General features: G+C 48.7%; 1 protein-coding gene across 3 annotated transcripts; it reads right to left on the minus strand.

Moving 5' to 3' along the window:
- STAMBP (STAM binding protein) lies at positions 1-27,692 on the minus strand. 3 transcript variants are annotated; one of them, XM_081961024.1, is made up of 10 exons: positions 27,548-27,692; positions 25,695-25,908; positions 24,644-24,719; positions 22,566-22,661; positions 11,924-12,287; positions 10,765-10,889; positions 9,726-9,818; positions 9,440-9,552; positions 2,701-2,800; positions 1-550 (listed from the first exon to the last, which is right to left on the minus strand). In XM_081961024.1, exons 2-10 carry the CDS (start codon positions 25,895-25,897, stop codon positions 494-496), a joined length of 1,227 nt encoding a protein of 408 aa, XP_081817150.1. In that variant the 5' UTR covers positions 25,898-25,908; positions 27,548-27,692; the 3' UTR covers positions 1-493. The 3 variants fall into 3 exon arrangements, with proteins under 3 accessions (XP_081817150.1, XP_081817148.1, XP_081817149.1); XM_081961022.1 differs by having other exon boundaries at positions 9,726-9,863; positions 27,548-27,690; XM_081961023.1 differs by lacking the exon at positions 27,548-27,692 and adding an exon at positions 26,896-26,913 and having other exon boundaries at positions 9,726-9,863.
- Positions 27,693-27,796: the final 104 nt, after the last annotated feature.

Consider the following 27,796-nt stretch of genomic DNA (forward strand, 5'->3'; position numbering starts at 1 on the left):
TTTTCTTTGTGGGCACTTCCTTCGGCACAAAACGTGCTTTATTACTGCTCACTGAAGTCAACATTTTGGCACAGCACAGTTGAGTGTGAGAATTCCAACCCACTGACAGGACGGATGTTTCCCAAGAACGTGCAAGAGTCAATCTTAATACAGAGAAGGATGGACGTTCTCCGAGTCAAGCCACAGACTTCCGAGAATTCTTCCTCTTTGTCTGTGCCTCTGTGTGTGTCTCCTGGTTTGTTGGGAAACCTCAGTCGGCAGCCAAGACGAGACGCTATTGAGGGTATTAGGGTTAATTTTAGTTTATAATTTTGCTTTAGTGATTCTCAGCGATGCCCCAAATTATTATTCATATGTGATCAAAAAGAAGGCAAAATTCCTTTGCTGTGTTACAGGTACGATTCTGGGGATCCCTGCAGAGAAAGTGAGAGGAGCAACCATAAATTAGCTTTGAGGAGGACAGGAAGAACCGATAGGAGATACAAAGGCAGCCTCATCGAAGGTCCAGCACCGTCACTTCTGCTTCCGTGACCGTCATGTGGTTGCAAGTCTGAAAGAGAGAAAAGAAAACCATGACAGTTTGGAAGAAAGTAGACAGGGAACGGATGAATTCTCCCTCGGAGACAAACAGCTGTCTCGCCTTCGCCTAAAAAGACGCTGTTCGCCCGCTCCGTCTTAGAGGCCGCCTTAGGCCTGACTTTCTGGACCCTTTTTGCCCAATTTTCAACATTTCCTTCCCAGAGAAAGTTGTTGAGAAGACGGTCAGGCAGCAGCTCCAGAGAATCCTGGCAGCAGCAGAAGACCTGGAGCCCTTGTGGTCTGTATCCAGGCAGGGGCCGTGTCCTTCAGGCGGGATTGGAAAGGGCTTCTTAGGCAGCTTTGCATACCACCAACCATGGCGTCCTTCGCATTGGCTCCCCAGGCAGGAGGTGGGAGGCGTTGTGTTGTCCTGGTCCTCTTCCCTCCTCTGCAGCCAGTTCCAGTCAGTCAGTGGTGAGGAGGAAGAGGGTTGCCGCACTCCCCTTACTCTAATTCAACCTCCATCCAAGGCCTCTGGGGAAGGTCGCTGACAGCACTGGATGAGGACAAAGGCGATACCCAGCTTTGCATTTCCCTCCCAGACCCTCCAAGTGATGCTGTGGGGATCCTGCTTTGGCCTTTGGAGGCTTGGATGGGGAACAGCAGCTTCAGCTCAGCCCCAGGATGACGGAGGGCCTGTGGTGTTTAGGGCCCTAAACTGCTTCCAGGGACGTTCCAGCTCTTGTTCTGGATGGGGTGGGGCTGCCCCAAATATTCCTGGACTCGTGGCTTTTGTCTGAGGAAGTGGCAGCTGTGGCCAGCAGGACCTTTGGGCTAGCTGAACCCGTTCCGAGACTGGGAGGTGTCTCTTGTGCAGCGTCTAGAAGCTAGAGCTGAAGCCGAGCACAGAGGCCCAGCAGTCGTGTCTGCTTCTCCGTCAGAACATGTAATTTCTCTGCTCTACCAGTTGAATTGGCTGCCACTGTTATCCCAGTTCCAATCTAAAGCTCTGGGAGGACCTGCGAAGCCCTTTGTGGCTTGGGGTGAGGAACTTCTTTCTCCATCCCTCAGACCGGGCAGGAGAGGCCTGTGACGGAATGGGATCTGGCAGGCCCAGAAAGGAGCCTTTGTGTCCCGGGGCCTGCCCTTTAGAACATCCCCACTGGGAGGGATTCGGTTGGCCCTCGCCCTACTGGGTTGGGGGCATGTCTTAAAAGACCCCCTTCTACCACTGGGCTTGGGGAACTGGATGCGTGCTGGGGCCTGTACAAGGGTTGCCCTGATGGCTGCTGGTGGTTCCTTTTACCTCAGTTGCTGATTGGGTAGCTTGGCTTTTATATTGCTTTTAGATCTTTGGTGTTTTTTTAAAATGATAAGCTGCCCAACGCCATGTGGATGAGATGGGAGGCCACCTAATTTGACATAACAAATACATAAATTGTGGCACACTTGTGGGTCCTAGAATTTAGAATTGGGTAAACATTTTACAAGACGCTTACCCAAGAGAGTGGGAGACTGTTTGTCTTCCTCACTGGCTGCAAAGTTCAGGCATATGCAACTTACTCAGAGATTTACTCAGAGCAGCAGACAGAAAATCAACGTGAAACAAAGAAAATATCAAAGTCAAGGGAAGAGGATGCCTGGTGGTTGAGCAGCTGTTGAAATGTATGTCCGGTTGGCCCAGGTTAGCTCCAGATAAAATAATCTGAGATGTTTATTTGATGACATATCAGAGCTAGTTTCTTATTGCTATGGGAGGGGGAAACACTTCCTAAAAGCTCTTTGATTTGGAGTCAAATCTACGGCCGTTGGACACGTTTTTAGGAAGCTTTGGAGGTAGAAAATTTAGAGAGGAGGTGGGGAGAGATGGAGAAAGGTTGTTTTCTGACAGGAACAAGCCGAGAGCATTTTGCCATTAATATCCCACGGCTTTATTTATTTTGGTCAGGCTGTCCAACTCCACAACAACACTGACTGAAGTATAGTAAAAAGAACCAAATCCTACAACTAAGGGGATAAACACCACCTCCCAAACACCAGAAGAAGGGCAACTATTAAGGCAGGATGGACTCGCCCCGCCTTCCAAGTCACGTCTGTGGAAAGACCTTCTCCCTGGACTTCCAGAGGGAGCCTTGGGAAGCAGCCGCAAGTGGAAGGGCCCAGCTTCTCTCGGGTACTTACAGTAAAGAGAGGAGGATCCTTGCAGTGGGGATGGAATCCTTTTTGTCTGCAGGAAGAGATCTCCTCCATCCCATGGTCTGTCAGTTTAAAGAATCCAGTCCTAAAAAAAACCAGTAATGGTGGACCAAATCAGCTGGCCCCAAACACTGCCAATGGTCTCGGGGCCAAGGACAGCATTGAGTTCAGAAGAAGAGAGGAGAGCTGCACCTTGAAGAAACCTCTCCAAAAACCCCTCCTACCTACAAAACCACAACCCTGTTTATCTGCAATAGGGACCATTCTTTACACTTTGCCCTTCCGGGCTGCCAACCTTCTCAATTTCGGCTAAGTTTTCCCCAACAGGAAGACTGGAACAGAAGTGGAATTTCCACAGGATTTGAACAAAACTACGCTCCCTAATGAGCTGCTTAAATTGAACTGGGCTCCCTCTGAATCACAATCTCCCCCAACTTCATTAGTTATTCAGGGAGGCACAGAGTGCGTCTGAAATGACCGTTGACTTACCTGAACGGTCCTTCTATGTGCGCTGCGAGGGGAATCCAAGCATGGGTTAACTTTGTCCATTAGCCTAGAGACTGAGTTATGTAAATTGTTGACCACGCCACCTTTGACTGGATGGTTCAGTTTTGTACGAAGGCTCAGCCGGTCCAAGAGATGCCATGAAGATTTGTGAAAGGTAGGTAGGTAAGTAGACGCCTTGCGTGCATGTGTGTGAGATTATGGAGACAGTGTCAACGCCCGGACCAGCTGAAGCCGAGGGCGGGTTTGGATTCCCCTCGCAGCACACATAGAAGACCGTTCAGGTAAGTCAACAGTCATTCTCCTGTGCGCTGTTTGGGGAATCCAAGCATGGGACATGCTAAAGCAATAGGTCTTAAGGGCGGGGTGCCGGCTGGTCGAGGGCCATGGATGCAACAACCCTCTGTAAGACGCGCCGCCCAAAGGATGCTTCCGCCGAAGCGTATTTGTCCACTTTGTAATGGCGAATGAAGGGCGATGGGGATCACCAGGTTGCCACCCTGCAAATGTCCTCCACCGAGGCCTGAGTTGCCCATGCCACCGTGGTGGCCGCACTCCTAGTAGAGTGGGGAGTGATGCGCCTGGGCGGTGGTCGAGCTTGGGACTCGTAAGCGAGGGCAATGCACGCCTTCAGCCAGCGTCCAATGGTGTGTGAGGATACCTTCTGCCCCATAGATGACAGTTGAAAGGACACGAAGAGTGCCTCTGACCTCCTGAAGGACGCCGTGCGCTACACGTAGCGGTGGAGGGCTCTGCGGATGTCTAGATGATGCCACCTCCATTCTCGGGGATGTGACGGATTGGGACAGAAGTCCGACAGAATAAGTTCCTGGGCCCTGTGGAACAGGGGATTGACTTTTGGCAGGAAGGCCGGATCCAATCGTAACATGACCCTGTTGGAATGAAATATACAGAGGTCTTCGCGCACTGAAAGTGCGGCCAGTTCCGAGACCCTACGAGCAGATGTAATCACCACGAAAAAGATGGTTTTGAGGGTCAACAATCTAAGTCCAATGGTATGAATGGGCTCGAAGGGTTCCGCCGTGAGAGCTGCGAGCACGAGGGGCAAATCCCAGGTAGGGTAGCGGTGGACTACTGGTGGTTTGAGGTTAGAAGCACCCTTGAGAAAGGCACGGACCCTTGGATGGCGAGCGAGGGATTGTCCATGGGACCTTCCTATCACCGTAGCTAGCGCCGCGATCTGCCTGCGGAGTGTGCTGGCCGTTAGTCCCTTGTCCAGGCCCAATTGCAGGAAATCTAAGACTTGTGGTGTGGAAGATTTGAATGGGTCCACGGACACCGTCCGGCACCACCGACAGAAGGCCTGCCAGGTGGCTTCATAAATACGGGTCTTTGACAGACGGCGGGCAGCTTGCATAGTGTCGATGACTTTGTCCGAAAAATGTTGACGTTTCAGGATTGACCGCTCAGGTGCCACACGGCTAATTGTAGTGGCTGAGGGTTTGGATGGGTGAGAAACCCCTGCACGAGCGCTATCTGGCCATCTGGTATTCTCCATGGGCGGGATACCGAGAGATGGACCAGGTCTGCGTACCATGGACGTCTGGGCCACATCGGCTCTATCAGGAGCACTTCCGCCCTCTCCAACAGAATCTTCTGTATGACGAGTGGTACAGGTGGAAGAGGCTGGAAGGCGTAAAGCAGGCCCTCTGGACAGGGACTGCGCAGAGCATCTGTGCCCTCTGCTCCCAGAACATAGTATCTGGTGAAGAATCTGTCCAGTTGTGCGTTGTGTGGCTGAGCAAAGAGATCCACCTGGGGTCGTGCCAGTTCCTGGAACAGAGTCGGGTGGAGTTGCCACTCCGTCTGGTCTACTGTGGTTCTGCTCAGCCAGTCCGCCTGCACATTGGCTGTGCCCGAGATGTGCTCCGCCCGTAATGATAGTAGATGAGCCTCCGCCCAGTGGTGCAGACTTTCTGCTTCCAGCATCAGGGCCCGGGATCTGGTGCCCCCCTGGTGGTTGACATGCGCTTTGGAGGCCACATTGTCCGTGAGCACCAACGAGTGGTTGGCTGTCACCAGGTCCCGAAAGTCCCGGAGGGCGAGGCGGATGGCCCGGAGCTCCAGCCAATTGATGCTGTTGCGCAACTCCTGGGCGGTCCATTGTCCCTGTGCTGCTCTGTCCAGGGCGTGGGCTCCCCAGCAGAACAGGCTCGCGTCTGTTGTTACTACAAGTCGTTCCGGCTCCTTGAATAGGCACCCCTTGAGGGTCTTTGAGGAGACCCACCATCGGACCCTGGTCTGCGTGTGGCTGGTGTGGGCTCTCTGAAATGGAAGCAAGAACCACTGGAGGGGACGGGCATGAAATCTCGACCATGGTACGACGTCTATGCATGATATCATCTTCCCCAGTAGTTGGGAGAGCACTGCGAGGGGAAGAGATTGGCGAGATTGCACCTGACTCACCAGGTTCTGCAGACTCCAATGTCGATCCGGAGAGAGCGACACCACACACCGTTCGGAGTCTATGGTCATCCCGAGGTGGAGTAGGGATGTGGTTGTGAGCAGGTGACTTTTCGGGAAGTTCAAGGCAAAGCCGTGGAGTTGTAATGTCTCGATCGTGGTTTGTAGGTCCTGGATCATCATTTCCGGGGAAGACGAGAGAATTAAGATATCATCTAAATAACAGTTGACCTGGATCAGAATGTCCCTGAGAGAGGCTGCTACTACTGCTAGTAGCTTGGTGAAGGTCCGTGGGACCGATGAGAGGCCGAAGGGCAGGGCGCAGTACTGGTAATGACACCCAGCAAATTGGAAACGCAGGAACCTTCGGTGTGCCGGATGTATCGGCACGTGGAGATATGCCTCCTTGATGTCCACGGAGGTCATTAGGTCGCCTTGTCGGATGCATGCCAGGATGCTTTTGAGCGACTGCATTTTGAACCTCTAGTATTTCAAGTAAAGGTTGAGCTTTTTCAGGTCTAAGATGGCCCGCCATCCCCCCGAACTTTTGGGGACCAGGAAAAGGATCGAGTAAAACCCTAGCCCTTCCTGTTCCTTGGGTACCTGTTCTATAGCGTTTATAGAAAGCAGGTGGTTGATTTCCGAGTTCATCAGGTGCCTCTTTACCTGGCACTGTGGTACGGGGCACCTGATGAAGCGTCTTGGGGGAAGAGCGAGGAATTCCAGTGTGAGACCCAGCCTCACAGTCTGGAGTGCCCATGCATCCGAGGAGGTTTCTGCCCATTGGGGGACGAACAGTGCCAGGTCCTGATTCCTGTCCTGTGACTGGAAGAACGGTCTGGAATAGGGAGGGATGTATGGGGTAGACGTATACCTGGAGTCCCCGGCCCGAAAGGACTGCCTCCTGTGGTATGGCTGCTGCCTTCGGTCCCCACGTCTAGTGGTCGAGGGGAACACCTTGCGTTTGTCCCTATTTTCAATTAAAATGGGGTCCAACGCAGCTCCAAATGGAGATCCTCCCTTGAAGGGAGTGGAGGCCAAACGCCACTTGGAGCGGAGATCGGCCTGCCAGTGGCGAAGCCAGAGGAGCCGGCGGGATGCCACATTGAAAACAACTGCGCACGATGCAAACTTGGCCGCATTAAGGGTAGCGTCTGAAGAGAACTCCAGTGCTGCCACCAGCTTGTTTACATCCTGGTGAAGGCGCAGGTCCTCGGGAGGGAGCCTGGCCTACAGCTGCTGCAGCCAGACCAAGGATGTTCTGTTAATGAAAGAGGCCGCTGTAGCGGCTCTCAACGCCCAGGCAGCCGCTTGGTGCGTCTTTTGGATGACTAGCTCGGCCTTGCGGTCCTCGGCCTTAAGGCACTCCAAGATCTCAGAAGGAATCAAGGCCGGAGAAGCCAGGGCTGCTACTGGGGGGTCCACAGTGGGGAACTGGAGGAGTTGGTCCAGTTCGGGTGTGGAAGCGTAGAGCTTCCTGTCCCCATTACTGGGAGGAGAAACGGCCGTTGGTTGTGTCCACTGCTTCTGGACCACATCCAAAAACAGTTTGGGAACAGGCATGACCTCCTGCTCCTGCACTTGTTCTGCAAAGAACCGGTCAGTGGAATCAAGTCCCATGACTGTACTAGCCTGGGTGGTCGCCCACCCCCACCCCATTTTGATTTAAATAAGGTAGGCCAAAATAGGCCAGAGAAGGCCGGGGCCTCTTGACCCGGACCATCATCATCAGACAATTCCAGGACTGCTGCATCTTTTTCCTCACCAAGAATTGAGCCCTTACTGTATGCAGAGGGCGGTGGTGAAGGAGGGGTCAGCCTGGTCAACAGAGAGGTCCCTGGCGATGCCAGCAGGGGCATGGCGATGGGCCCTGCGTTGTAACTCAGCATCTACCCCCTGGGAAATAGCAGCAGATATCATGCTATGAATCTCAGGAGGCAGGGTCATTTCGGGCCCATCCCTTCCTCTAAGGCCTGCAGCCGTTGGTGTAAACGTGGCCACAGGTTCCGAATGGGGAGAGACCAGGCTCCTGGCTGGGCCACCCACAGAGAGATCTGGGGTAGACCGGGGTCCTAGATCTAATTCTACCGAACCCCTTGCCAATGGTGTAGGAAGATCAGGGGACCAGCCTTGGACCCCTGTGAGGGGGGCCAAGAGGGGAGGAGAAGGGTGCTCGGGTACAAGCCTAGGAGGAGACCTGGGGGCAGACCCGACGGTCGAGGCTGAAGACCTGACTGTCTCTTTACACTTTGAGGCCCTGTCCGGGATTGCAGAAGACATGTGTGCCCTGCTTCTGGGGGCCTTAGCGGTGGATCTAGTGGTGGACCTACTGGCCCTGAGACTGGGCCCTGCGAGGTCCAATTGCAGTGGGGGAGAATTTGGAGTACCTTCATTGCCCCCGGAATTGGAAACATTGGCCATGATAGCAATTCGTGGTAAATTGCGTCTGGCGGGAATGAAAGGCTCAAGCTCACTTGGAGTTCAGAGAGAAATCGCCGAATTTGCAATCAGAAGCCTTCTGGTGCTAAGCTCTGGCGGCGAACCGACCTGAATAGCATGACTCGCTTGCAAACAATCGGGCGCGCAATGGTAAGCTCCGCCCCTTCCACAGTCAAATTGGCGCGAAAGCACCAACGGTCCCAAAATGGCCGACGCCAGTCGTCCTTTCAGCACGAAATCTAAAACGGGCAAAATGGCCACTGTTCCCTACCCGCCCGGAGAGGTCGTCAGCTACCGAATTAGGGGGGGGGGCGGCAGGCTCACCGTCGTTAGGCGGTCCCTCGGCTATCGTGCTGGCCGCTGGCGGTGATAACGCGCCGCCCACACGCGGCGACGCGATCCACAGCGGAAGGTGAGTTGGGAGCGTTAACAGCGGGCCATCCCTCCCCTGCCGACACGAGAGCGGCGAACCGACTCTCCCTACGGCCACAGCTCAGGAAAGAAGACGGCGAACCAACCTTCTGTTAATTAAGCTCCTCCAGCGTCTCTTTAGGCTGGACTGAGTTAAAAAACTGAACCATCCAGTCAAAGGAGGCGTGGTCAACAATTTATATAACTCAGTCTCTAGGCTAATGGACAAAGTTAACCCGTGCTTGGATTCCCCAAGCAGCGCACAGGAGAATGTGGTGCTTGCCCCTTAAAGCAATAGGAATAGAATAGAGTACAGAAGAATAGGAATAGGGAATTGGAAAGGAATGGAATGGAATAGAGAATAGAATAATGAAAGAATAGAGAACAGAGAACAGAACAGAATATTAGAATAAATAGAATAGAATATTGGAAAGAATAGAATAGGATGGAATAGGAATAGGAATAGAATAGGCAGAAGCAGGAACCAGAAGAGAATATAGAATAGAATAGAATAGAATAGAATAGAATAGGTCAAGTGTGATTAGATACATCTCTAGGAATCTATTTCCGGTGCAGTAGCTCTCACTATACATGCAAAGCAACAGAATCATTATCATCAATCATCATCAATCATCCCAATAAGGGGGTAGGAAGTGAAGAAGATAATAACAAGGTTAAGTGGTAATAGTGCATACTATATGGGGGAATACACACAGACATTAGACAGCACTGTGAGAATTAGGTGTATGGCAGATTGATGGTGCGAAGGGAAAAACCTTCCCTGGGTCTGGTTGTTTTGGCATGCCGTGCCCTGTAGTGCCATCCCAAGGGGAGGAGTTGAAACAGTTGGTGTCCAGGATGTGAGGGGTCTGTAGTGCCAAATGCAACCCTGTGATCTGACTCAATCTCACAACCAGATTGGGATATACACGGTCCAGTAACTTACTCTTGATACTTCGGTGAACAAACGATAGCTATGGACTCTGGCAGCATCATTTGATAGGAGCAATGAGTGTGCAAATCCACACTGGAAAGGAAAGCCGTTTGAGTAGGATGAGTCTAAAGGAAGAAAACAAAAACAGGGCAAATGTTAAAGTGAATCAGGGAGAGAGGGGGAGGGGGAGGGGGAGAGAGAGAGCCCCCAGGTTCTTCCTCTGCCCTGCCACCATTCTCTCTGGGGGCATCAGGAGGCCCCTCCGTAGGCAGCTTTGGGAGCCTGGAAGGAGGCTTACGTGGATCCATCCCAAGGTGATCAGGCTGTTCTGGTCCTGGATGAGGAAGAGCTCCTCCTCACTCTCGGTGTTGCAATAGTCGGGGCCTCCGTGCTGCTTGGGAACAATGACGTGGGTTATTGTGAATTCATTCCTCATCTGATGGGGGAGAGAAACAAGGCCAAGTGTCATTGGGGGGGGGGGTCAACAAATAGCTTTTTCAGGTAAACGGTTGGTAGGCAGCCATCGGCATACGGCCATCCCCTAGCACAGGGGTCCCCAGCCTTCCCAGCTTTGCAGAGCAGCGAGGGAGAGGGACAGGAAACAGTTCCGTGAGTGGCAGGCACCTGCACATGGGTGTACAGCTCCACTATGCGAGGGGGTGGGCCCTTGCGTGCACATGATGCTCCATTTATGGCAGGGATGTCCAAACTTGGGAACTTTAGACTTGTGGACTTCAACTCCCAGAATTCCCCAACCAGCTATGCTGGCTGGGGAATTCTGGAAGTTGAAGTCCACAAGTCTTAAAGTTCCCAAGTTTGGACACCCCTGATTTATAGGAACATTTCTGGACAAATGGGCTGTCCAGTCTCTTCTTAAAAACCTCCAGTGATGGGGCACCCACAAGCTCTGAAAGCAACTTCTGTTCCACCAATTAATTGTCCCAAAACTGTTAGGAAATTTCTCCTTAATTCTCGGTTGGAACTCTATCAGCTTTGTTGCTCTTCTCTACGTTCTTTCTAGAGTCTCAGCCCCTTTTTTGTATCTTGGTGTTTTCCCTGAACCTAAATAAATTAGGAACTCCTGAATAATAATGTGTAATCGTGAGTCAGACTTAAATTACAAAAATCCATTATGAAAGGCAACAGTTTCCAAAAGTAACAGGACCAAAATATGACCTTGTATTCTGACTACTTGGGCCTGCGTGTGTCTCGTATCCTTGCAAACTCCCTTCAAAGATGAATGGTGAGACCTGTATTCCTACTTAGGGTATTTCCAAATGACCAAGTTACCAGTTTGGGAGAACTTTATGGATTTAGGATTTATGCCATCATCTTACCAGCTTCCCACAAAGGATCCCACACGTCTCCACACCTCTGGCTGTATTTGCATCTGCCAACTGCAGAAATTTATGGCACAGATCCCTGGGGACAATGATGTGGCGAAGGCCGTCTATAACTGTGCCTGGAAGGAAAGAGCAAAGTCTGAGTCCCAGCCTAGCCGGCCCCAACTTGCTGGTTTGCCAGGTAAGAGACAATTTTATTCCTCATAAGCTCTGCCTACCACCCAAAAGCCATAATCTAGCAGCCTCACTTGACATTTGCCAAACAGGGCACAGCAAACTCCTGCCACAAATAATCAGCTAACCTACAGCAGTGCTGGAAATCTTTTTCCAAAGTGGTTTTGTGCTATTTCCAGTTTTTGCATTGTGATTTTTTTAAAACTGTCGATGGAGATTCTCCGTCCTCCAGGTTGTCCCAAAGGTGCTTTTTTCAGGAGGCAACTGGATTTTCTGGTTTTTCTTTGCAGACGTTTCTCTTTCAAAGTTTTTTTTCAAGTTTTCTTTTTAACTTTCAATAAAAGTAAAACTAATCTGTTACAAAAACAGATCACTGCAGCCGCACCATCTACAACCTAGAAAATTTTGGGGGGAAATCTGAAAGCCTTTCGGTGACACGAATGAGGGAGGGGTCCAGCATTATTGCCAGGACCCTCCAGTTGGTTAGAGGTAAACAGCTGAAGGGCCTCACCTGGCCAAACCTGGAGGAAAAACTCTCTCCAAGGCCAAATGACCTAAACCTTACCCGCCCCGTTTTCTCAGAAGATGGAGCAGGGTGGCAAACAGGATGGGCCTTCACCCGGAGACTCTAATAGGTGCCTCTGAGCCCTTAGATCTACTCTGGGATAGGGACACAATACTATTGGCCGATTGAAGACTGGAGAGAAGCACCTAGAAGAACTTTTCAAGCAGAAACTTTGGGAGAATTCAAGTTTTGGAAAACAACAGAAATGCCAAGCAATCCCAGATATTCTGCCAAGAACCTTCCGGTTCATTAGAATTACTATATTTAAATAGATCAATTTTTGGCATCTTAAGCATTCCCTCGTCTGCCCCAAAGGGATTGGATTGTGCAGGGAGAGGGGATTATTTGGAGCAATTCTGACAAGGCTGCCTCTGCGTTCCCTAGAAGCTCCACCAATTTCATTCCAAAACCTACTGTTTTCGGAGTTCCCCACAGTGCCAGGTTTTAGCGATCTGTCCACTGCGGGTGGCCCTGGCAGTCCACTTCCTCCAGCGGGGCTCAAAGGTTGACCAGCAGACATAAGAGTTTGGGGGTCGGTGGGGGGCTTGAGCACGCCGGGTAGTAAGGGACCCTCCGAGGGGCCTAGAGTTGCTGTCCCAAATTGCTGCACCACTCTCAGGCGCTCCTTCTCCAGCTCCTGGCGCCTGATCATGTCTTCAAAGGCATGGAACTGCTCCTGCTCGGCCTGCTGCTGCTTCATGCGCGCCACTCTCTGCCTCTCCTCCTCCAGCTGCTGCTGTAGGGCCAAGGTGCGAGCAAACGCCTCCTCTTGCTTCTTCTGGAATGGGAAGGAGAAGAGCCAGCAGGTCACGTGGGAAATGACAGCGGGAGCAACTCTCTTTGGGCATCTCCTTCCCTTGTCAGGCCTGCAGCCATCTTTTCTTTTGGGTCTTTGGCCTGCCACACTTTCTATTATTCTGCTAGCCATTTTCTATGGTGGGAAAATGGGAGAGGGGGATTGTACAGAGTGAGATGCTATGTAGCCATAACAACATTCTTTCTAGAAAGCCAAGGTCATCATCCTTTGTCTCTGCACCGCTGCACCTGATCGGAACTGGATGGGTGGAAGCTGCCAGAGTGGCAGTGGGAGATTGGACCATGGGATGGACTTGTGGGTGTGGGGGGCAAGATCTTGAACTTTCAACTGGGTAGGTTTTTCAGATTCAGGTTTTCCCAGATGTGCCAACAGGGCTCTCTTAATAAATTGGGACTCTGAGTAACACTTTGCCTTGGACTCTGATTTACTTTTGGATGCTATTTGGAACCCTGACATCCCTAGCAGTAAAATCTGGTTATTCGGGTCTTTTGCCATGTAAGATTGAGATTGTCTTGGCAACGTTTCAGCGAGGTCTCACTCGCCATCTTCAGGCTGGGTTTTGGGCTTAAAGTGTGATCGGAGCTACCGTCTTTCTATAAAGTTTGGTGGGTGTGTGTGGAGTGCTGGCTTTCTTTCAGTAAGTGGAATGATTGATTATGTGGTTGTATCATAATTGGTGCTGGCTGTGTGTCTATTGTTGTTTCGTGTTGTAACGGCCTGGGTGGTGGGTGGGGCTCGTTTGTTGACTAGGGCTGTTTTCCAGATGTCTGGTAGGCGGGAGGTATCGTCATATTCATGTTGTGGGGGTGTTTCTCTATTTTGATGGCTTCCATAATTATTCTCTTGTTGAAGTGTTCTGTTCTGGAGATTAATTTGATTCCTTCAAAATTAATTTCATGTCCTGTAGCTTTAAGGTGCTGGAAAAGGGAGGAAGTTTTTTCTTTTGTTCTTATTGAGTTCTTGTGTTCTGCGATGCGTGCATTTATTCTCCTGTTCGTTTGTCCTATGTATGTTGCAGGGCAGGGGATCACCCCTCTCACCCGTCATCGCAAACATATACATGGAACATTTTGAAACTAACGCCTTAGATAAATCTGAACACAAACCCAAACTTTGGCTTAGATATGTTGATGACACTTTCGTGATTTGGCCACACGGGAAAGAAAAACTGGACAACTTCCTCACACATCTCAACAGCCTACACCCCAAAATACAATTCACTATGGAAATAGAAGCAAACAACCAACTTCCCTTTCTGGATGTCCTAATCTACAAAAAACCCAATGGCTCCCTAGGACACACCATCTACTGGAAAAAAACACACACCAACTGCTATCTAAACGCACAATCCTGTTCACCACCCTGCACAGATCAACTCTGTAGCCAAGACCCTCATCTCCAGAACCAAATGCCTAGCGACAAAGACCACCTGAAAACTGAATTACACACTCTCACAAACATATTAATCTCCAATGGATTCCAAACAAAAACAATTACCAACCTAATACAAAGGGAGACTCCCCACCAAAAACCGAGACACAGAACAGGAAAATGGCATCGCCCTCCTCCCTTACATCAAAGGCACCATAGATAAAATCAGCAAAATTCTCCACAAACACAATATCAAGACAGCCTTCAACACTGACCAAAAATAGCCAACATCTTAAGAAACCCCAAAGACAAATTCCAGATAGAAAACCAAGGAGTCTATGAAATACCATGCAAAATCTACCCTGCAACATACATAGGACAAACGAACAGGAGAACAAATGCACGCATCGCAGAACACACAGTAAGAAAAAAAGAAAAAACTTCCTCCCTTTTCCAGCACCTTAAAGCTACAGGACATGAAATTAATTTTGAAGGAACCAGGTTAATCCCAAAACTGAACACTTCAACAAGAGAATAATTATGGAAGCCATCGAAATAGAGAAACACCCCCACTACAGCCCTAGTCAACAAACGAGTTCCACCCACCACACAGGCCGTTACAACACGGTAGATTTCCACGAGTGTAGGTATGCTCGTCTTGTTGTATTTGGGTCTTTTCCCGTGTAAGATTGAGATTGTTTTGGCAACGTTTCGGCGAGGTCTCACTCGCCATCCTTAGGCTGCTGTTTTTGGCTTAAAACATCTGGTTTCCAGATGTCTGGCAAGCGGGAGCCATCGTCACATTTATTCATGTTGTGGGGGTGTTTCTCTATTTCGTTGCCAAGACAATCTCAATCTTACACGGGGAAAGATCCAAATACAACAAGAGCAGCATATATATATTGATGGCCACGGCTCCTATGACTGGACTAGTTCAGTTTGGGATGAAGGTTCAGCCAATTTGAGAGATGCAAAAAGTAGTACAGTCAAAAGCAAGTCAGGTAAGTAATCGGAGACAGGTGAGTCCAGGCCCATAACAGCCGAAGCCTGAGGGCGGGTTTGGATTCCCCTCGCAGCGCACATAGAAGGACCATTCAGGTAAGTCAACGGTCGTTCTCCTGTGCGCTGCTTGGGGAAGTTCAGTTCAAAGCCATGATCTTGTAAGGTGGCGATCGTCTGCTGCAGGACGCAACCAGCTTGGTCCCGGGAAGACGATAAGACCAAGATGTCATCTAGATAACAATTGACCCTTACGGGAACTGACCTCAGGGGGGCTGCAATCACTGCTAGCAATTTGGTGAAGGTTCGCGGGGCCGATGATAGGCCGAATGGCAGGGCGCGGTATTGGAAATGACGCCCTGCAAAATGGAAGCGCAAGAACCTTCGATGGGCCGGATGTATCGGCACGTGTAGGTATGCCTCCTTGATGTCGATGGAGGAGAGCAGATTGCCTACGCGAATGCACGCTAGAATGCTTTTGAGCAATTGCATTTTGAATTTTGGGTACTTTAGATAGAAATTGAGCCGTTTCAAGTCTAGGATGGCCTGCCATCCTCCAGAGCTCTTGGGAACTAGGAAAAGTATGGAGTAAAATCCTAGACCCTCCTGCCCTTGTGGCACCTGTTATATGGTGTTGATGGAAATGAGGTGCTGAATTTCTGTCTCCATCAGGCGTCTTTTCACCTGGCACCTGGGAAGCGGGCATCTGATGAAACGTCTCGGGGGAATGACCAGGAATTCCAGAGTGAGGCCCAGCCTCACAGTCTGAAGAGCCCAGGCATCCGGGGTTGTGGCCTCCCATTGGTGGGCAAAGGCAGCTAAACGCCCGCCAATAGGGCCAACCTCGTGCGAGTCACCGAGTACCTACGAAAGGACCGGTTGTTGACGCCACAAAAGGGCCGCCGGGCCTGGGTCTGTTGTTGGTGTTGGTGTCTACCTCTGTCCCTAATATTGGCTCTATCCTGAAACCTGTCCTGAGACTGAGAGGAGGATCTGTTAGATAGAGGGGTATGGGGAAGGGGGGTGTATTCCAAATCCCCGACACGAAAAGGCTGCCGCTGAGGGTAAGGTTGTTGCCAGCTATCCGTGCACCTCCAAAGTGGGTGGGGGTGGAAGCAAGGCGCCATTTAGAACGTACATCTGCCTGCCAATGGCGTAGCCATAAGAGGCGACGAGAAGCTATGTTGGATGCCACAGCTCAGGATGCGAACATGACCGCATTGAGCATGGCATCAGAGGAGATTTTTTTTTTTGTAAAAAGTTTTTATTGGTTTTAAAACATTTATAGGGAAAAGGTAATAGGGTACATAGAAAATTTTAGTAGCTCCCATGTTAGAAATCCCCCCAAATCTCACACTTCTACAATTTTAGAAATAACATATAAAGGATAGCATAAACAGAATTCTTACTTTATATCAACAATGTGTTCAATCATCTCTTTCTTTGTCACTTTCTAGTATATCAACAATTACGATAATATTTCAGATATATTTATTTTTGTGACCTGAGCCTTTTCGATATTGCTCCCTCCTCCCTGCCCCCGGGTGGAGCCATGCCCCCCCCCCTTCTCCATATCTTGTACGTTGCTGCTTTTTCCCCCACCTCCGCTATCTTCGTCCTCTGGGAGGGGAAAATGTTTTTTAATAAAGGCCTCTGCCTCGTCCACTGTCTTAATTCTAATTCGGCTTCCCTCCCAGAAAATCAGCATTCCTTCTGGCAATAACCATCTGAACCAAATTCCTCTATTGTGTAGTTTCTTTGATAAGGAAGAGTACTTCCTCCTTTTTTCTCTAATCATTTTGCAATTTGCTTAAGAATGGTAATTTCTTTTCTTTTTTAAACAAAGTTTTATTGGTTTTTTGATATTTTACAAAGGGAAAAGGTATGGGAGAGATTACAAATTTTGGCAGCCGCGAAATGCGGTAGGTGCACCCCCCCCTCCAGACTCATGGTATACATTTGCATAAAGTTCAAATATTACATAATAGCATATAGTCAGTGTGGTAAATTCAATTGGTAATTTCGGTCAGTTTATATCACATGGATTTTCTTACTCATTTGTGTGATCTGAGCTTTCTTGATGTCGCCCCATCGCCCCCCGTTGGCAGTGCTCCGGCCCCTCCCGTGTCTTGTATATCTACTGAAGTGTCTTCTGGTTTTTCTAGGAGTAGTTTATTTTTTTCCATAAAGGCCTGCGCCTCTATGGGTGTATTAATTCTAACTCTTGTCTCCTCCCAGAATATTAGCATACCTTCAGGCAGTAACCATCGAAGCCACACCCCCTTCTGGTATAGTTTATTCGCCAATTGCTAATAAAATTTTCTTTTCTCCCTCACTTTCTTGGGGATCTGTTTCAGAATGGTTATCTCCTTATCTTTGTATGTCAAGGCTTGCCCCCTTTGTGCATTCAGGATTTCATATCTTGTGCTTTTCCTAAGAAATTTAATGTGTACCTCCCTGGGGACATTGTGTGTTCTAGCATACGCTGAGTTCACTCTATATGCCAGGTCTATTTCCCACCCCATCTGTTGTTTTTGCTTCTGAATTTACTCAGCCAAAATGGTTGTCATGATGTCCCTTATGTTTTCATCATCTGTCTCCATCACATTTTGAAACCTAAGATAAAAAGACATTCTCTCAAACTCTATTTTCATTTGTTGGGTGTCAAGTTCTTTGTTTCCCTTCTGCACGCCCTCTATCCCCCCCCTCATCTCAGCCGCCCCACCCTCCAAAAGATCCAGTCTCTGTGAGTTCTTATTAATTTTTTTCTGGTTCTCTCTAATTTCTTCTTTCATCTCCTTCAGTTGTTTCTTTATTTCCTCTTGTCCCTGTAAAATTTGCTGAAACATTTGGTGAAACTCCAAGTCCGTAGATTTAGGTTGTTTAAAGGCTGTTAATGTTGATTGTGTGCTAGGGCTTGAGGTTGCAGATGTCGGGACAGAGGCAGCAAAGCCTGACTTTCCAGGAGGTGGTCTTTTAGATGCCATTGTTAGTAATAAAGAGTCTAGTCCAGTCAATGTAGAGAAAGATCAGTCAGAGTGGTAGAACAGCTAAGAGAGTCCAGGAGGCAGAGAGTCCAGGCACAGGGGAATTTTCTACTCACCCTGGCAAAAGAGCAGATGTTTTTCACTCCAGGAGGTTCAGAAGCAAACAATCCACAAGAGAGTTATCCAGGTAGCACGGAGACAAAGACCGGAAGCCTGAAGCTAAAAGGTGGAGTCAAGTTTCACATTTCATGAAGACAACGGAAGTGTGCCATCTTGCCCTGCCAACTTCGGATATTGAGGCAACAAATAAAATTTTTAAAGTTCAAAGTTCCCAGGGCTTCCAGATCTCATTGTCTTAAAACTTAAAAGTTTAAATCTGAAAATCCATTTAGTAGGAGTGTGACATCTTTGGTTTGGCTCTCCCCCTCCTCCTTCCCTTGGGGCTGAGAGCACACTTGTTTCCAGCCGCTTGTCCAAGGGGGGGGGGGGAAATCCCCCTCCCCTCCAGCCGCACCTCTCCAAATCAAGCCAAAAGTTCAAGTTTGCACAGCTGACAGATTTTAAAGTTGGTAATAGGAATGAAGGAAGTCTACACCTCACCGCTCCGCCGCGGCATCCTTCAGCTTTCTTTTTTCACTCCGTACAGCCTCACAGCGAAGACGCCAGAGCGCCTCCCCTTCGTGCTCCTCAGTGCCTGGAGCGAAGCGGGAGCCCCCCGACGGCCGCCGCCAATCCAGGGGTCCTCCCGCCGCGCCGCTCCTCCGGCAGAACGCCTCTATGGGGCGTCCTGTGCCCCCCAGGAGGTGGGGAGCCCACCAGGGATGCGCGGGGCGAGCAGTCTCTGCCCGTCGCCGTCAGCCGCCGGAACCGGAAGTCCAAGAATGGTAATTTCTTTAACTTGGTATTTTAGAGGTCCCACCGTTTGGGCCCCTAGCACCTCGTCTCTCATGGTCCTCCTGAGAAATTTAATGTGTACCTCTCTTGGAACATTGTGAGTTCTGGCATATGCTGAATTAATTCTATAGACCAGGTCCATATCCCACCACATCTGCTCTTTGTTTCTCTTAAGGTATTCTGCTAAAATTGTGCTCATAATATCTTTAAGATCTTCATTTTCTGTCTCTGGTAGATTCTGGAATCTGAGAAAAAAAGACATTCTTTCCAATTCTATTTTGGCCATAAAGTTTTCCAGTTCTAAATTTCCCTTAACCCTTTCCTCCATCCCAGCTGCCCCTTCCTCCAGTACCGCAATCCTCTGTTAATTTTCTGTTGTGTTATGTTGTACCCCTCTGAGTTCATTTTTGAGATCTGCCACTTCCTTCCTCAGTTCGTTTTGGCCCCTCATAATTTCCTGAAACATTTGGTTGACAGATAATTCTTTTGAACTCTCTCCAGCCGCTTCTTTTTGTAGCAATGAAATAATTTTCGGCTGCTGGGTACTTGGGCTGGAAGTCGCCGATGCAGGAGCCGAAAGTGACTTGCCCGTTGGTGGTTTCTTAGGTCCCATTGTCTAAGTTCAGAGATGGTGAATCTTTTACAAAGAAAATGGTGTCGCTGGAGCACACAGCCTGGTTGGTCCAAGGTAGCAGGCGAATCCGAAAGTAAAAAGTTAATTCTCCTTCACTGTTCCAAGACACAGAGGTACACCAGGAAGGGAAAAACCAAATAATCAAATCCAGAAAGTCCACGAAGCAGAAGAGATCCAGAGCACCCTCAAGGGAGGTATTAAAAGATGCCAGAAATTATCATTTCCCCCCCCCAGGGTGGTTTCAAAAGGCAGACTTCATTTATAAGTACAAAAACGGGAACAGAGGGGAGCCATCTTGACTCCTCCTTTTCACAGGGAGAAGAGCAAAAGTTTTGATTTTTAAAAACAGCTCAGCAAGCACTCTTGCAACTGTGATTTCAGTCTTTCTCACATTGTTAATTCAAGTGGCAAGTCAGCCTTTGTTCTCTCTCCATTCCAAAGTGGAGAGAGAGAGTTTGAATGCCGCTTTATCCGAGGGGGGGGGGTTAGAAAAGAAAAACTCCCCCCTCCAATCTTCGGTTTAAAATGGATTGAACAGAAACTTACGATAACCTGCTGCTTGTCCGTTACCGATAGTTGAAGAGATTAGGAAGGATCCTTCACAACCAACATTTCAGCCACGCTTCCTTTGATTAACTTATTTGCTCCGGAGCCCATTCGGCGAAGGGGCAAGCATGCCCCCCCTTCTGCTCCCCGGCTCCTGGGGCAAAGATGGAAAAAACCCCACCGGCTGCCGCCGAGTCTGGGGGGTTCCAACAAGCCGCCCTACGGCAGGGGTCCCCTCCAAGGCCCCCTGTGTTCCAAACGGAGCCCACTGAGAAGACAAGCGGCAGACGAAACGTCCGTCGCCTGCAGGGACCGGAAGTCGACTCGGCATCAGAGGAGAATTCTAATGTCGGCACCAGCTTGACGACATCCTGATGAAGGCGTAAAACCTCTGCCACTAGTCTCTTCTGTAGCTGTCTTAACCAGACTAAAGAAGTTCTATTGAAAAAGGAAGCCGCCGTAGCGGCACGCAATGCCCAGGCAGCCGCCTGGTGCGTTTTAGGAATAACTAGCTCAGCCTTGCGGTCCTCAGCCTTCAAGCCCTCCGAAATCTCGGTTGGGATGAGGGCTGGGGAAGCCAAAGCCGCTATCGGAGGATTGACAGTAGGAAACTGCAAAACTCTAATTCCGGTATAGAAGCGTAAAGCTTCCTGTCACCGTTGCTAGGAGATGTAATCGCGGTGGGCTGGGACCATTGTTTTTGGATCACGTCCAAAAACAATCTGGCTGATGGAATAGCTTCCTGCTCCTACACCTGTTCGGCGAACAAGCGTTCCGTGGGGTCAAGCCCCACTTTGGTGCTGGCTTGGGTGGTTGCTCCCCCCAAATTAGAGGTGGCCTTGGCCTTATAAAGTAAGGATGCAAATAAGGCTGGCCTGAAGTGGCCCGAGAAGGCAACTTTATCTTGGACCAGGCCTTCATCATCCGATAACTCTAGATCCAAAATTTCCCCTTCCTCCCCTAGAACAGAGCCCTCACTGTAGATGGAAGGCAAGGGAGAAGGTGGATCAGCCTGAGAGGTGGATAAATCCTTAGCAGAAATCAGGTTTCTGGATCGTTGACTCCTGCACTGCAATTCTGCATCTACTCCCCTAGAAATGGCAGCAGCAATCATGTCCCTGAGCCCAGGGGAGAGGTCAAATTCAGAAGTGTCCTCCGGTTTAAGGCCAGCGGCAGTGGGAGTAAAGGTAGCCGAGGCCCCTGAACGGGAAGGAGCTGGGCCTGGGCTGGACTCAGAAGGGCCAGATGAGCCCTGAAGACCTGATTCAGGCCCTTCGGTGGCTAAGCCTTGGGGGATACGGAGGTCTGGGGACCAACCTTGACTCCCAGTTAAGCTGGAGGCAGTAAGATGGGAGGCGGCCTGGGGGTTGTGGGATTCTTAGGCCCATTCTTAGTCTTACTGGCGCACTTAGTGCCCTGTCAGGCGCCGCTGAATGAGCGTGGGATCTGTGGCTAGCAGCCCTGGTGGTGGTCCTATCTGCTCTGGAAGAGGTCCCAGTGGCATCGGAGGACAGCTGAGGGGAGGTGGAAGTCCCAGCGCTGCCCCCAGTAGTAGAACGATCTGCCATGGTAATACTAGGATTGAAAAGGCTCAAGCTCACGATCAAAGATAGGCCAAATGCCGATTGCAATCGAAACAGAGGCCGCAAGAGATCAAGCGCGTGCTCCAGCAGAATGGTGGCGAACCAACCTTCGTGGAGCAAGATAACTGGTGACTTTATGTCACTGTGGGTGGAAAGTAGAAAAACCGCACCCAGATTGTTAGTTTTCAGCACGAAATTGGCTCCAAAATGGCCACCGTGACTTACAGCAGTGGCGGAAAATTCAAATTGGGCAAGAAAATGGCTGCCGACAGCATTGAGAACACAGCCTCGCAAGCAGCTAGCAACCGCAGCTCTTGGCGGCGCGTGATGCCAAAAGTAAGGGCAGCAACTCCAGCGACCTGACGACAGGGTGTCCAGACAAACCGACCTTCCCAGTGAGTAGCGCCGTAGGCAGTAACGCCATCAATAACAGGTTCCCTAGCCTCAAAGGCTTTAGGAACGCCAATTAGTCAATTGCAACCATAAGCGAAATGGAACGAACCCATATGCAGGAAAGGTCGACACAACCGCGAAAGAGATTCAGAAGCTGTCATACAACGGCGTTACGAGGGAATCCAAGCTGAATAATAATAATGATGAATACTTTGGTCTAACAACTTAGAGAGAAAGGTTTTTGCTTCTCTTAAGGCTGGACTGAGTTTAAAAACTGAACTAGTCCAGTCAGAGGAGGTGTGGCCATCCATCTACATCACTCAGTCTCTAGGCTCATGGACAAAGTTAACCCATGCTTGGATTCCCCAAGCAGCGCACAGGAGAAATGCAGTGGGCATAGTTTGTCATGACTTCAGCAATGTATTCAACAACTTCCACATTTCTCTCTTTCGTATTCAAGTACTATTCAGGCTCAACTCTTCTTAGATTCAGAACCCCGACACCATTAAGCAGCTGTCGTCATTTATACTAAACAATATTCACATTAAATATATGCCACTGTCGTTACATTTAAATTAAACCATGTTTAGTTTTTGTCAAGGCCCTACTCACTTTTTCTCTTGATGCAGCTTATTTTGTCTCTTGATTGCGGATTCTCCCAGCATCTCCAAAGGTACCGACTGGCCTTCCTCAGAGCTTTAGCTATGTCTATTCCCAGACATTAAGGAGAATCAACCCAGGTCAGCATTGCTAGCTTGACAGCCAACCTCTTTGCTTCTGGCTCAGCCAGATTAAAGACTCCAGCAGCCAAGGCAACAGAGTGGTTACTCACCTTCTGTATATTGTATTCTGCATATTCCTTGTTGTATTTGGCTAAAAGCTCCTTTTTCAATTCCTCTGCTTTAGGGAATGCAACCTCTTTTAGTTTCTGAGTTAAGGGGAAAAAACAGCACAAAATTAGACATTTGGAACCAGAACTAAAGCTGAACAGTGCAACTTATCAGTAAAAAGCATTCCTAGACGGCCATAGCAAACACACACTGAAAGAAAGTAGAGGTTTCTACGCAATTTCCACACTGAAATTCACGGGATGCACCAATCTGGTACCGAAACACAGGGAAAGAGGAGCAAGTCTTCTTATCACAGGGTCTGTCCATTTGAGGCCTCGTTCCAAAACAGAAAGAAAGAAAGAAAGAAAGAAAGAAAGAAGGAAGGAAGGAAGGAAGGAAGGAAGGAAGGAAGGAAGGAAGGAAGGAAGGAAGGAAGGAAGGAAGGAAAGAAAGATTTTCCATTCCACCTCTCTGAGGAACCTCCTTTACTGAGACACAGCTGGGAAAGTCTCAGAAAGGACTATGGAATGATGATTCATTTTAAATCCTGGGAGATTACAGAACCCAGAAACTTGAGGATCTCTACAGTTGATACTGTTATCTAGCGTAATAAGAGGTGATAGGATAGGAGAGTTCCTCCTAAAATCCACTTTCATCTCTACTGTTTTAAGTGGCTTAGGCCCAGGGTACCTGCAAGACCACCTACTGCCACCAATAGCCTCCCACCGTCCAGTGCGATCCCACAGAGTTGGCTTCCTCAGGGTGCCGTCGGCCAGACAGTGTCGGCTGGTGACCCCCAGGGGGAGAGCCTTCTCTGTGGGAGCGCCTTCCCTCTGGAATGAGCTGCCCCTGGAGCTTCGCATAATCCCCGACCTCCGGTCCTTCTGACGCGCCCTAAAAAGTTGGCTTTTCCAGCAAGCTGGCCTGGCCTGTTAATTTTAACTCATTTTTAAAATGTATTGTCCTATAAATTGGGTTTGTTTTTTTTGGATATGTATTTAATTTCTTTTTAACTTTCGGGATGTGTGTTTTTTAATGTTGTACGCCGCCCTGAGTCCTTTGGGAGAAGGGCGGCATATAAATCCAATAAAAACAAACAAACAAACAAACAAGTGTGTTCAGCTCCACATTGTTCAACCTTCTGTCTATATTCTGAGTCACGCCAATGACTGTTACCTGCAGACTTCAATATTTTAACAGAGGGAAATGCTGCTTCTTCACACATTTGCTGGTTCATTTGCTGAGCGCTGATTCTCAGCTTTTCAGAGTAGCTTCTCTTTGCTGCCCTGATCTCCTTTATTAATACATTCCTGGACTGTTTATACACTGTTTTAAAGTAATTAAAGCAGTATTATCCTTATTTTCAAAGTCAACCTAGTTTGATCCGTGATGTCAAGCAATTATGATCCTGGCTTGCTCAAGCTCACAAGGACAATCCCAGTTCAGGTATGACATAAAGTGAGTTGCAGACTAGAAGTAGATGCTTATGCTTTCTTTATAGCCAGAGGACGACAGAGGAGCTGGTAAATTCTAGGCGGCGATGGCGAACCTATGACACATGTGCCACAGGTGGCACGCCAGCCATCAGCTCCAGTGCGCCAGCTGATTTTCGGCTTTCTGGAGGGCTGGGGGAGGCTGTTTCCGACCTCCCCAGGCTTCAGGAAAGCCTCCGGAGGCTGGGGAGGGGTCGTGCGTGCATGCGCAGGTGGGCGGGAAGGACTGAATTGGTGTGGGCACACACACACACACACAATTGTGGCAGGCGATAAGGAAAAGTTTCGCCCTCACTGTCCTAGGGGCTCTTCTGCATGTCAATAATAATTCAGAATGGAAGGCCTGAACAACAGTGAGCCATGGGCTGCCCTGGCTTGCCTGGAAGAACAGAGGCTTCACAGCCAGAGGGAAACAAGTGGCAAAGCTGAAATAGTAAATGCGAGATTAAACAGTGATATTGTTTCACAGGAGGAGCATCACGCTTGGACATCAAACGTATCAGGACTCTCTCAAAAGAGGCCTTCTGAACATACCACCTAGGCAGCCAACTGACGTTTCCCCATTGAAAAACATTTGCATCACTTACTTTCACTGTGTCTCTCTTCTCTGGAATGACTGCAGTTTTATATTCACGATGTTTGGGGAGTTTCTCTAAGAAAAGTCTGGAACACATTAAAAAGTTATGTAACAAAATTGAAAGAAATGCAACAAAAATGTCATTATAACAAAGTTGCAATTCTATAGCTATTTGTTTAATGCAATCACACACACACACACACACACACACACACACACACACACTACATTTATATACTTTGAGGACCACTAACACTCTTGCTATAGAAGTTAAGAAGCTCTTGCCCACTGTTTATATCAGAGCCCTTCAAACCTGGCAACTTTTAAGACTTGTGGACTTCAACTCCCAGAATTCTCCAGCCGTCTATGCTGAGTTGGTCCACAAGTCTTAAACTTGCCAAATTTGGAGACCCCTGGTTTAGACAATACAAGACCCTCTAACTCTTTATTCCACTCATTTCTTACTCTCAGACTACTGTAAGTTCTGTAAGACGATTTTCAATTAGGACATTGACATAGAAGGGTTGACAGAACAAGCAAAATAATCTGAATAAGTATTTTTCTCAAGCTTGTATCAATAAAATTTGATAAATGAAGAAGATTTTCACTTGTATCTTTCAATAACATCATAAAAATAGAAAAAGCAACAAGATTAAAAGAAGTCAATGGCTAACCTGGAAAAAAAAATAATGCTGGGAAAATGGTGGAAAGTTTTGGTATTTTACCATTTACATGAAATATTCTTCCTTGGTGAGGGCTGGCCTTGCTCAAATATGACTATGATGGTTTTATTAATTTCCTAAATCAGGGATGGGGCAATTATTCGTCAAAGTTAAAACTCAACTGAGAAAAATACTTTGGAGAAATTGTAATTTTGGTCTCTATGTATTTTAATTAGATGATCCAAAAGCCAAGGCAAAAACTGACATTCAGGCTAGAGATAAATAAGAAGTTTAGTCACATCTATTACAAATTCCAGGATGTCTAGCTAATTTGCAACACAAAGATATTCTATTGCTGTCAGAATAGAGGCTTATGATTGAGCAATGCTTAATTCTTACGTAATATATTTGTTGTACAATATAAAGGCACGTTCAATGTTGCCTTCTTCAGAATAAATAGTTGCCATCCGGATGATTTCAACACCTGAACGGTAGTATCTTCGTGGTGGAACATCTTCATTCACCTCCACACAACTCCCCATATGAATAAGACCTCTGACCCGGTCTTCTGGGGGCAGGCTGATATCCGCATGGTCAGGCATATAGGTTTAATCTGCAGGAAAAATTAATACGATCTGAATGATATCATTTATATCCAAGTTATTTATTCAATTTATTCCAGCTTCCTTGGATATATATATAAGCATAACCTTGAATAACAAATGAATGAGGAAAATTTGCATTTGAATCCAAAGAAGCTTGAAGCTCTGGCTTTAGCTTGTTTCAACACACATGATATTAAAGAATATTTTTCCCTATCAGCCTTATCTCCGAAAGCAGACAATGGCAACCTAGTCCCATTTAATGCAATGTTCAGTAGGAAAACTTTAGTTGACACATGCTCTTTCAGCACATAGATGCAAAGCACATCCTTCATCACCTAATCCGATTCGCTCACTCAGTGAGTTGGTCAGTGACAGTGTATAGATTTGATAAATAAATAATCAACAAGCTACAGAGGCGGACAATCCTATTATTCATGAGATCTGCTCCTACTGATGTTCCACCATTCCAGGGTGACTAAATTGTTAATTGTTTAGTTGCTAAATTTACCACTTTCAAAAGAATTTTGTTTCAAGGACTGGTAGGGCGTTATGCTTTGTACTCTTCATGCTTTAGGTCTCAAGGAGCGCTAAAGACAGTCATCCTGCTTAGGAAATTGTTGGGAAAAGGCCTTCTTCACCTTGCCCATTTCATGCCGGCTCTGATTGAAGAACACAGAATAAGAGAGAGAAGGAAACGGAAGATCTTCTAGCCGAACCCCCAGGTGAAGCAGGAGACCCTACACCATTCTGGACTCAGGGCCGCCCAGTCTCTCCTTGAAAACCTCCACGTGGGGTTGGAAAAGGCTCACATGCACAGTCTGGCGTTTGTTCTGAATCCAGCCCAAAATGTGTGGTTCCCCAAACGGGGTTAACGGAGTACACCATGATTTACATTGCGAGCTGAGCGTTTTCTGGTCAGTTTCGGAAGAGCTGGGGCAGGAAGGAGCTGCATCCCATTTGGCCTCCCCCTAAGGGAAATCCCCTCTAAAACCTACCAAGAATGCTTGCAGGAGGACCAGGAGTGGCACGAGAGCAGCCTTCCCGGATTTCAGGGGCTGCCACAAAGAAGGGGGAGGGGTGTCAATTTACTTCCCAAAGGCAAGAACAGAAACAATGGATGGAAACTAATCAAGGAGAGAAGCAATTGAGGAGAAACTTCCTAACAGTGAGAAGAATAGAATAGAAAAGAAATATGGAATAGAATAGAATAGGAAGTAGAGTAGAATAAGAATAGAATAAATATTGGAATGAAGAATAGAAGAATAGAATAGAATACTTAATTGTCACTTTGAATGTACCCTAATCAGCACACATTAAACAGAAATCTGGTGGCACAGAGCTCCCCAAGGGAACGGTTGACCAGGGGAAGAGCCTCCCTCCAGAAGTGGCGGGAGCTCCATCGCTGGAGGTTTCGCAGAGAGGAGACCGGACAGTCCCTTGTCCGAAGGCTCTCCTGCCTGAGCAGGGGGCTGGACTAGAAGACCTCCAAGGCCCCTTTGCCACTCTGTTCTCTTCCTCCCCGGGGTGTCCTCCGCCCGCCCCCGCTGCCCTACAGGCCGCTCGGGACAGCCCTGCCTGCCTGCGGTGCCTGCGGTGCTGGGGCCGCGGGAGGGAAGGCGACAGGCCACCCGCTTCCTGCCCACTGACCTGCACAGGAGTTCCCGGCCGGCAACGGGCCGCAACCGAACCGCTCGAGAGTAGCTTCCGGCTTCTCTAGGCCAGCAGCTCGGACACTGAGATGGGGGGAGGCGGAAGTCGAGTCGGAGAGCTTCCGCTTCCGGTTAAGAAGGTGAACCTGGAAGTTTGTGAGTGCCGGAGGGTTGGCTGAGGCTGCGCGGGTTGGGGGCGGCTGGCGGGCGGGCTTTTCCCAAAAGCCCTCACAAAGGGCGGATGGCT

Source organism: Natrix helvetica (assembly GCF_964273705.1).
Source record: "Natrix helvetica genome assembly, chromosome: 8".
Lineage (NCBI taxonomy): Eukaryota > Metazoa > Chordata > Lepidosauria > Squamata > Natricidae > Natrix > Natrix helvetica.